Source organism: Condylura cristata, unplaced genomic scaffold (genome assembly GCF_000260355.1).
Source record: "Condylura cristata isolate star-nosed mole 26May11 unplaced genomic scaffold, ConCri1.0 scaffold00005, whole genome shotgun sequence".
Classification (NCBI taxonomy): domain Eukaryota; kingdom Metazoa; phylum Chordata; class Mammalia; order Eulipotyphla; family Talpidae; genus Condylura; species Condylura cristata.
The window spans coordinates 66,005,558-66,016,906 of NW_004567106.1; the positions used below are offsets into that span (position 1 = coordinate 66,005,558).

At 46.2% G+C, this 11,349-nt stretch overlaps 1 protein-coding gene across 1 annotated transcript in view; it reads right to left on the reverse strand.

Annotated features, from left to right (window-relative positions):
- SVOPL (SVOP-like) overlaps positions 1-5,204 on the reverse strand; it is a 43,303-nt gene extending 38,099 nt beyond the window's left edge. The window contains exons 1-3 of the mRNA XM_012720796.1: positions 5,123-5,204; positions 4,874-4,965; positions 3,786-3,884 (exon numbers count right to left, since the gene is read on the reverse strand). Coding sequence (XP_012576250.1) covers positions 3,786-3,884; positions 4,874-4,965; positions 5,123-5,204 — 273 coding nt within the window. The remainder of the gene's footprint in view (positions 1-3,785; positions 3,885-4,873; positions 4,966-5,122) is intronic.
- Between the last annotated feature and the right edge of the window lie 6,145 nt (positions 5,205-11,349).

Consider the following 11,349-nt stretch of genomic DNA (forward strand, 5'->3'; position numbering starts at 1 on the left):
CATGCAGTTTTGATTATTATGGCTTTGTAGTACAGCTTGAAGTTTGGGATTGTAATGCCTCCATTTTGATTTTTCTTAGACATGAGGGTTTTGAACGTGCCCTTTTCTTAAAGATGAAACTAACTGATGAGGTTTTCTTCTCCTTCTCTTCCAATGAGCTTAGAAGTCAACAACATAAACCTATTCTAATGTGAATCCTGTCAATCTCTCCATTTTTTAAAAAAAATATGTATTATTTGAGATTTGGAAATCTCAAAATTTGTGTGCTCCTGAAATGAAGCGGTTTCTATGATGGAATCAGAAATGATCAAGCTCCGTCTAGAAAAGAAAGCGCAACTAATATTTTTTCTTTGTAACCAGACTGGAAAAACAGGAACTATCCATCTGGCCGCGGCAGGCCAAAAACTGGTTTTTTGGACTTGAAATATTTTTGTTTTGAAGAATAGAACAGATCACCCCCAAAATGTGCCACCCTGGAATCTGGATTGTTTGGAGCTGAAGGTCATCAAGACCCAGCAGTTTCTGGAAAAACTTCTACCTCACCCTCAATGACCTGAGAGAATTCAGACGGGCTATGTTGTGCTTAACACCCTGTGAATCACCCTCTTCCCTGGAGAACCCCAACACCTCCTTAGCCTCGATGGTGCATAAGAATCAATTTCCCAAGACACCTGTATTTTATGGGGATACCACCTGAGAGGAAAAATCAAACATTGTATGAAAATGAACAATGATGTAAAAATATTTAAGTAAGTAAGTAAACAAAACAAACAAACAAAAAAAAGAATCAATTTCTCAACTTGCCCTTAGATCTCATGTCTTTGGGGCCCTCTTTAAACAAAATCAAATTTCTCTCCTGTTCATCTGCGCTGTGTCAATTTAATAGTTAGGTCAGCCAACGAATCCCAAAAGGGAAATCTTCCCAACTCTACCACATTTATTAAGATGCTGGGCTGTGGTAATAGATCAAATCACAACTGGATTAAACTAAATTAGCTGACTAATAAAGATGAAGTAGGGGCCTCCGGGTGGTGCAAGGGTTAAAGCGCAGCACTATGGAGCTCTCCACAGCCACTGCAGCCTGAGTTTGATCCCCGGCCTGGGAGCTGACCCACAGGGCACAGCAGACCTCTCCTGTCTCCCTGCTGCTCACCTCAGCAGTGTGTTTCAGTACATCTGCCTGTTCTGCTCCCCACTCTGTCTCTGGTGGATCCTCTCACTGCCCCTGCACCTCTGGCCTGTACCCCGGTTCTGTATGCACAAATAAATAAATCTTAAATAAAAATAAATCAGCAAAGATGAAGGAAACAGTGAAATAGGATTAACTTTCCATTTCTCTTTCCGAAAGTGGCAGGTTTTTCCTTTCTTGTCTTCTTTGTAGTCCGCTTCAAGAACAGCCTTCCCTAAGCTTCCCCATGCTGGCCAAGAGCTCAGAAACCTTGACTCCATGCCTATGTGAACCCCAAAGCTGGCAACCTGTAATCTGCTTGCATTCGCTCCCTGGCTCCCTGACCCCCTCCCCCAGCCCCTCCCCTTGGGAAGGCTGCTCTTTTCTGCTGTATTCATGTTTTGTGTAACATGACGCTGTGTCCGATTTAGGCGCCAGAAGTCTGATTCCTCAGCACTAACCCCCCTGTCCACAAGCTGCGAAGGTCACAATTCACTCTCAGGCAGTGAAGTGGTTCCATCAACAACTGTTCAGGCCAGTTATCCCAAAACCAGAGTTGCAGCAGGGGGTGGGAAGCCTGGAAGACCTGACGCTCCACCTCTAGCTAACTCTGAGGGTCTCCTGGTGGCAGGATGTGGGCAGTGAGGCCAGGGGACAGTGGCCAGGTCCTGCAGGACTCACAGCCAGGACACAGGTGACAGCTGCTCACGGGAGCATATGAGGGACTCAGAGCAGGAAACAGCTTTATCTTGGGGGAGCTGAATTGTCTAGACAGTCTTGCAGATTTACTGCCTGACTGGGCATAAAAATGGATTCCAGATTTCCTGGCTTCCACGACACTGGGCTGCTGGGTGAGCTGAGAAGAGCTCTGAGGTCAGTGCCACAGGCAAGGGGACATTTTTCCTGGGGACCTAACACAGATGAGAACTCCCAGGTAAATTCAGTAAAAGTGTGGGTGAGGTAGAGACACCCCTTCCCACAGTCTTCCACAGCGAGGGCTAATGTCTGCCCAGGCCCCAAAAGATTGAGGCCAAGAGAAGCTTCTGGCGTCTGCACTGCCAGTTGCAGACCTTACTGATGAGTCTTTTACAGCCTCTCTCCCTCGTTCACGGTCCACGCTGCCTGACCGCATCTCCTCCACCCCATGGTTACTGCCCCCACCCCCATCCCACCCCCCCCTCCCGTGAGGTGTGTCTCCCCGGCTCTGTGTCTCCCTGGCTCTATTGCTATTGGTCTTGTCTGTCTGACGACAGACTTTAATACCCGTCACGAACTTTCCATTCCTCGCAGGGTTTCCTTTGACCTCCTCAGGTGTGGGATCACCTCAGCGGATGCTCCCTCAGGAGTGCCGCCCTCCGCCACCCCCACTGCATCCTCACCCCTCCTCACCCACTGCACCCTCCATCCCTAGCTCCTGAGGGCCTTTGAGGGTCCTCCCTCCCTAAAGACCTTTGACGACTCCCCTCATCCACAGTGTGGCTTTAGGCATGAAGAGCCTCCTTTAAGACTCAAAAAGATTTAGCAGAGCTCTGGTGAACAGGAGCACCTCTCTAGCCGTCAGCCAGAAATACACAGAGACGTGAAGTCAATAATGCCTTTACATAAAATTGGTTTTTGTTCAACAAAATGGGCATTTGAAAAACTGTCGTGCATTTGGCCCAACGAGAGCTTTGCTTTGGAGGGCTTGTGCACCTGGGCCCACAGAGGGCCTCCAGGCACAAGCGAGGGGTGCTTCTGGACCCCACCTGTTTCACAGCATTGCTTCTCATTGCTCCTTCTTCCTCGTTTCTTTTTTTTAAAGATTTATTTATTTGTGCATACAGAACTGGGGTACAGGCCAGAGGCTTAGGGGGCAGCCAGAGGCTTCACCAGAGGCAGAGTGGGGAGCAGAACAGGCAGATGGACGAAGCACACTGCTGAGGGGAGCAGCGGGCGGGTCAGGAGAGGTCTGCTGCGCCATGTGGTCACCTTCGGGGCAGGGATTGAACTCATGCTGCAGTGGCTTTAGCTTCTCAGTGCTGTGCTTTAACCCGCTGCGCCACCAGGGAGGGCCCCTCATTTCTTTTTCAAGCAACACAAACTGTTGTCCTTTCCCCAATACACAAGCATGGGTGTGCCTGGGCACACACACACAGAATCTACTGGTCTACTAGCATTAATTGGTACTTAAAAATGCCTGTTGAAAGAATGATGGATAATATCCTTACTGCACTCTGCAAAGCTTAATGTGTAGGTCACGGGCTATTTATAACGGTCTTGGAAGAAAGTTGAATGTGTCACACGGCACAATGCATTGAGGGTGGTGTGGTGATTGGTTAAACTGCTATGATCCAACTAAGCAGGCTTTTTGGATATGAACTAATCACCATAACTAAATCGTGGCTTAAGAGTTAGGCTCACAGATTTGCATTCTTCTCTGGGGTTTTGCTAGGAGCCAGAAAATAAGTGACTCAAGGTTATACGCTGTAGGGGGAGAGGAAAGGGGAGAGAGAGCTCATGTCTTGGAAGCCAAGACACCCAAGGGTGAGGCCTCCTTGGGCTCCCAGCCTCAGGGGTGGAGGCGGGAAGTGATGGCCCAGGGCCTCAGTGGCTCTAGGCACGGGAAGCGGGCACTCACCGTGGTCACTAACGCCACCTGCCAGTTCTCCAGCTGCCATTCGCAGCGGATCACAGGGGACACCACCGCAATCAGCATGATCTCCATGGCCTCCACCACCTGGAAGCAGAAAGGGGAACACGGTGACTTGCCCCGCCTGTCTGCCACCCCGCAGGCCCTCTGTAGAGAGCACGTCGGACATACTCTGTCAGTGCTGCTAGCTGGAAAAGGGTCTGGAGGATGCGGGCTGTCAGGATGTGACTTCAATGGTTTGGACAACTGGAGATGGTCCCAGATTCATGACCCATCCCCAGGTGAGATGCCTTGTCACGCTCCAGCATCGTCTGGTCACCTAGCTAGTCCAGCCTCCTCAACAACATAGCTTTGTTGTTATATACTTGTCATCAAGATCTCAAATAATTTTTTTAATAGTTCCTGATCACGAGTCCTGGGGAAGCAAGATTTGTGAAAAGCAGAGCAGAGCAGCAAGCCCAAGCAACATGAGCGCACCAGCAGGAAAGAATGTCCATTAGCAGACAGTTAGTATGTGCCTCTAGGGGCCTCTCTGCACCACCACCCCACAGTCTGAGTTCGATCCCCAATCCCCCGGCCAAGGAGCGGATCCTCATGGCCTAGCAGACCTCTCCTGTCTGGCCCGCTGCTCCCCTCAGCAGTGCATTTCAGTAGATCTGCCTGCTCTGCTCCCCACTCTGTCTCTGGTGAAGCCTCTCACCACCCTTGCACCTCTGGCCTGTACTTCAGTTCTGTAAGCGTAGATAAATAAACCTTTAAAAAAAAAAAAAAAAACAGAATAAAGCCATAGCTTGTTCCTCTCTTCCTACCTCAGCCTGCCCCATGTTTCAAATGGTCAGTGAGTTCTCAGAACATGAAGACACAGGTATTCTTTATTCAGAAGGAGCCCCCGCCACCAGTATAGGCGCATGGTTTTGGGAAGGTCGACACCACCAGGCACCTATCATGTTCTTCCAGAACCCATAGCCCTGACTTGAGGTCGCTGGGCGCCTAATGTAGTCAACAGCAAGCGAGCTTTGGGGACTCCAGTGAAGGCAGGGTGGGGAGGAAAGTTGGGGGGAGACACTGGGGCTTACCCCAGTGCTGCCCATGATCAGAAACAGCGCGATGTGGAAGCGACCGAAGCCTATAGTCTCCACGGCGTCTTCCACTGTGAATGTCTTCGTTTCTATCAAGGAAAAGCAAAGTGACAGGAACCACCTACGTGGGGTGGGAACAGGTCTGGCTTACTCTTCCCCCAAAAGATGTCGGGGAACCAGCTCATATTCCAAACACTAGTAAATACAGCAGGCGCCCAAGGTCGGAGACGTCTGCGACCATCTCACCTTTCGGCTGTGGCTCGGGGGTCGCCAGGCTCAGCTTCCGAAGGCTGATGAAGGTGACAGGCTCCGCCTCCCTGGCTGCCATCTTCCAAATGGTGCAGATCCCCACACAGCTGCCCTGACAGAAGCAGGGAGGAGAGGGGAGGGTGCAGCATTGAATGCATCTTCTTCTATCTTTGGGGAAAATCTATACAGTCAGTATTATAATGTATCACCATTTTGCGTAAGAGAAATCTGGGACATGGCCGGGGGGAATGGTCAAGTGAGATCATAGCCCAGCAGCTAGTGACCGACTGTGAGTCAGGACCCTGTGAAATATTGATAATTTGACCAACAGCATCTTCTGTCAGGGAGTGAAGTTTCTTTGATGGAGAAAGAGTCACAGTGGCCAGCACGTCCCGAGGGCATGCCTTTCTGCCACTGGTAGTTGAGCAATTCTTTTTATCTCCTCTTTTTTGCATTTAACCCATAAAAGGATTCTTAACTCTATAACTCAAAAGAAAAATAAAACAAGGAAAGCTGAGTATTGAGCAAGTGATTTTTTTTAAAGCCTGGTGGCACAAGGGGTTAAAGTGCAGCACTTTGAAGCTATCGGCAGCCACTGCAATACTGTCCTGCAGGGCAAGCTGACCCACATGGCGCAGCAGACCTCTCCTGTCTCCCCGCTGCTCCGCTCTGGTAGGAGCAGCAGAAATACGAATCTGTCCTGAGTATCGATGTGGTTAGTAATAACACTGCTGTGGTTATTTGGATACTAGTAGATGCCATAAATAAATCAAATAAGCAATGGTTGTTCTTAGAAAGCAAGCTCTTTGGTGTAAGAGAAAAAAATAGAAATCAAAGAAGTTATATAAAAAGTTTATAACCCTAATTTTGAATTAGAGACATCAATACATGAACTCACTATGTATTTTATGTAATCTAACACCAGGCACTGAAAGAGCCTAGAAAAATGACCAACGAGCTTGCCCAGAAACCAGATTGTTTTCTTTCTTGTTTTTTACTAAAGGAAACCCTGTTACCTTAAGTAAATGGCTAATCATGGATTTGGGACAGAAAATATATAAACAGAGGGTTCCTTGGTGGCACAAGAGATTAAAGCATAGCACTGTTTAGCGGTCCATAGCCACTCGTGGCAGCATGAGTTCGATCCCCGACCAGGGGGCTGACCCACATGGCACAGCTGACCTCTCCTGTCTTGCCCACTGCTCCTCAGCAGTGTTCTTCGGTTGATCTGCTTGTTCTGTTCCCCACTCTGTCTCTGGTGAACTTCTCACTCTCTGCACCTCTGGCCTGTACCCCTGTACTGCGGGGCTTTTTGCATAAATAAATAAATCGTTAAAAAAAATACAAACAGAGCCTGGCTCATCTTGTCATAACAGATAGCAAGGAAAATATCCAAAAAATGCTGGGGTTGTGACAGAAATACAGGAATTCAATTTGAGAAGGCTCCCATTAGTCAAAGAAGGAACAATTTGAGCATTAAGAAGAATAATGACTCGCAGGCCCTCTCTGGGGGCGCATGGGTTGAAGTGCAGCACTATGAAACTATCTGCAGCCACTGCAGTAGGAATTCGATCCTGAGCCAGGGAGCTGACCCACATGGTGCAGCAGACCTCTCCTGTCTCAGGAGTGTATTTCAGTAGATTTGCCTGTTCTGCTCCCCACTCTGTCTCTGGTGAACCCTCTCTCTCTCACACACACACATACCCCTCACTGAACCTCTAGGCTGTACCCTAGTTCTTGTATGCATAAATACACAAATCTTTAAAAAAAAAGAAGAAGAAGAAGAAGAATGATGACAAAGAATTGAAACACATCAAAGATAGAATTTTTAGAATATGTGCTGTTGGAGCAAACACAACACCAAAAATATCAAAATCCGTTGTTGAGAGTAATACTCAAATGAAAATCTCATCACTTAACTTTAGGAATACCAGCTCTCGTAATTCTGCAAACTAACAAATATCCTTTTTCCAACAAATTGCCTGTCCTTTAGGGTAGCCACACAAATGGTGAAAGAAAACTATTCCTTCATTTTAGATGAGAAAGGTAGGCTGAAGGATGGAATTATATTGTTACCATTTTGCAACTCCAAACAAAACAATGGACATGTGCAATAAATAAATAAATGATTGTCAATGACTGGTAAGACTACTGGGTGAAAGGCTGATAGTGAACTTCACTGAGAAATGGTGAGCTTGATAACGCCTGAGCTCCCTGAGCAATCTCAATGCCACGGAAAGAAGCCAAGCAAATCTTACACAGTTCCTGACAAGGAAAAATAGAAAAGAGTCTACAACATCACCATTAAAAGAAACTGAACGCAAAACTAATCAAGCCTGTAGTTCTACTGGGTTTTATAGTGAATCAAGAATATGTGCTGTGGATACAGTAAGAAAAGTCCAGAATGTGGGAAGTCCTGAAACTCAATAAATAAATGGCAATAAAAGGGAGGAGCTATGGACTAAAAGAAAAAAAATTAATCAAGTACGTGAGATGATCTCATTTGGAGCCCCACGCAAATAACACCAACTTAAGATAACACCAAAGAATGGGAAGACAGAAAATCAGGAAAATGTAAGTGTGGAAGTTTGAGATGAAGGAATTACTGGTAAATCACTAGGTATAACAAAGATATTGTGGACTTGCTAGAAAAACCCTTCTATTTTAGCGACACATGCTGAAATAGTTGCAGATAAAATTGTATGATGTCTGGGGTTTGTTTTAACTTAATTTCATGCTGGGAGGGGGTGGGATGCATAAGCACATAGATAGATCGATAAACAAAGAATGGGCACTGAAAATTATTGAGGAAGATGGCGAGTGAATTAGGATTCTTTTACCAGGTTCTGCTTTGGGACATGTGTAACATTTTTCAAACACAAATTGTTCAAAACATGTGCTTCTGGGATTCTTGGATAACATGCCCACTATCAGATCAGTAGTAAGCAGAAGAGTCAGAGCTGGAACACAGAGCGCCTTTTCCCAGGACAGTCACTGAGCAGAGCCCAGCAGTTCCTCGCTAGTTATCTGTGCCCAGCATCACGTGGGCTCCTGTGGAGACGCCAAAGGACAGTCTGCTAGTTGGGGACCCCAAAGATACACATAAAAACAACTCTACCGTAATGTAGCTATTATTTGTTTTCTTAAAACATTGTCACAGAGACACAAATATTCCCAGATGGGAGAGAGATCAATCATGCTCAGAAATAAATCCACAAAATCCTCTTTCCCAGGGGAGACCAGGAAGAGTACAAAAAAGTTGTTATTTTCACAGAGGAGAAAGTTCAAATAATTGGTCTCTCGGCCCATCTGAGACCCAGAACGTCATAAAGACAAGCAGTTGTAGAACTTCTACGGCCTCCTTTAGAGACCTTACCCAAACTCCCTTTCAAGGGCTGTCCTTTACCTGATAACTCTGAAATAGAAGAGCAGAGAAATCTTCTTCGGATTATAAAAAAATTTTAATAATCACCTCTGACTGAATAATATGCTATAGATGGAAAGATGCAAATGAACCTGACTTGAATCAAAACATGAAAATGCCAGTCTGTGAGAATGAGTGGTGATGGTTGTATAACCTTATGACTAAAATCTCCAAACTTTATACTTTAAAATGATGGCTTTTAAACCCAAAACTTGAAAGTTGACTATACAACTGAGGCTTCCGGAGGGGCAGCGGAGTGGCAAGAGCTGGGTGGGAAGGAGCTCGACAGACTGAGGGGCGGCTGTGGTGCTGTGGTAGCGACCCTGGGGGAGACCTGTACTGTAAGCCACACTACCACGATGAAATTTTTAATTAAAAATATTAATATAGGCCCTCCCTGGTGGTGCAGCGGGTTAAAGTACAGCACTGAGAATCTAAAGCCACTTCCGCATGAGTTCGATTCCCGCCTGCCCTGGAGGAGACCACATGGCGCGGCAGACCTCTCCTGACCCGCCCGCTGCTCCCCTCAGCAGTGTGCTTCCATGATCTGCCTGTTCTGCTCCCTACTCCGTCTCTGGTGAATCCTCTCACCCTCTGCAACTCTGACCTGTACCCCAGTTCTGTATGAATAAATAAATAAATCTTAAAAAAAATTAATATATTGGGACCTCCCTGGTGGTGCAATGGGTTAGGACGCAGCACTGCAAGCTGGCGGCAGCCGCCTCAGCACGAGTTCGATCCCCACCCCGGAGGTGACCACATGGTGCGGCAGACCTCTCCTGACCGCCCACTGCTCCCCTCAGCGGTGTACTCATCCATCTGCCTTTTCTGCTCCCCACTCTGTCTCTGGTCAGTCCTTTCACCGTCCTTGCACCTCTGGCTTGCACCCCAGTTCTGTATGCATAAATAATAAATACGTCTTGAAAAAATATATTAACATATTAAATCATGGATTTTATTGTTTGTGAATTGCAACCCTTTGAAAAATAAACGAACACAAGTCATGGCAGACCCATGACGAAAATGATTCTGACCCTTTGAACTGTAAGAGAACCAAACCATTTTGTTTGGTGTGAAATAATTGTTTTTTTAAAAACCCAGTGAGTTCATGTTAAGTTCAGTTACAACTAAAAGGCTTAACAATAAATTCAATCTTCAATCAACACATAATCTCTCCCCCTACTGAAGCCGATGGCTTCTCATAACGATTTAAACATGTTTTCTAATTTTAACAATCATAAAGCCTCACATTTTACAAGGGTAATAAAACAATCTTCAGCAAGACTTCTGTGTTGAATGGCAAGAAAAGAAACATAGAAAATCTGCCACTTACAATTGGGTGGATGAGTCTTAAATTTTTTTAAAATATTTTATTTATTTATGCATATAAAAACTTGGGGTGCAGGCCAGAGATGTGGGGTGGAGGGAGTCAGAGGACTCACCAGAGACAGAGTGGGGAGCAGAATAGGCAGATCCACTGAAATATACAGCTGAGGGGAGCAGCAGGGAGACAGGAGAGGTCTGCTGCGCCCTGTGGGTCACTCTCCCTGGCCGGGGATCCAACTCCAGCTTCAGTGGCTGGCGAGAGCCTGTCAGTGCTGAGTCTTTACCCCTGCGCCACCAGGAAGGCCCCACAAATCTTAGTTTGCCATTAAGTGTGTGTACTGTGACTGGGTTGGGCAGCTCCCAGTGTCATGAACCAACAACCTCCTTTCTCTTACCACCTCAGAGAAACAACTGATCACAGACCTGGCTGACAGTCCTGGGCACAAGAAAATAGCTTCAGAGTTGCTTGAACCATGACTGATCCTAGACAAGGAAAGTCACATTTGTGATTTCACATTCTTCTCGAGAAGGAAGTGCCTATTACTTTGCTTCTTTAGCATGAAGAAAACTAAAATGTGGCATGGTTTTGGCAACTGGTAATATAAAAAAAGCAGAATTCCTTTTGGCTGTGACATTATATTGGCCCGTGACATGGGCCCTCTAGAGAAAAAAACGCAATCCTTGCCTTCTGCAATTAGCTGTAAAAGGAGTGATGTTTACATGATCCTAATAAAAGCCTGTTTATTCATTTACAGATGTAGAGTCAATATTTGAATAAACACACAGACTGATTGTGGTTTGAGAACTGAATGTAAATGTCAATACCCTTGGCAATGAGACTGTAAAATCAAACAAGACAAAATTGCAAGGTGGAAATGCCTGAGGACAGATGGAGAGACAAGTAGGAAGGAACCCTATGAGAAGCTGGGCTTTAGGTACACTGTCGATAATTACCAAAATAACTGAGAATAGCTCAAAATAAGAGAACGAGAACTACCTCATGACATTCACATAAAATGTAAGCCCCACACTGTTTACTTTAGATTTTACGTGCACACTTGAAAATCTACCTGTGGTGCAAATGCATGAGAACTCGGAATGGGGGGAAAGGGATGAGTTAACTCAACTGGAAACTAGCCGGAAGGGACAGGAGGGTGGGTGCAGGCAGCTGAGCCAGCGCCCCCAGCGTTTGAGAGCTGGTTGTGAGCATCTCTCCCCAACTGTGCTTTCAGTAGCATCACGTGGGTCATTTGAAATCATAGTGGGAATATTTACACCCCAGAAATAAGCAAACGCTGTAAATCAAGGCACCTTTCCCCCAACTTGTTACTAAGCTTTTACAAGCACATCACTGCCCCAAAAGTTCATATTCCTCCTTCCTTAGCCGTGACTTTCAACCTCAAAAAGTGCGAACTGTGGAGAAGCGCAGGAGCCGGAAGACACTGAGCGCGTTCTTCTGACACCAGGCTCCCCA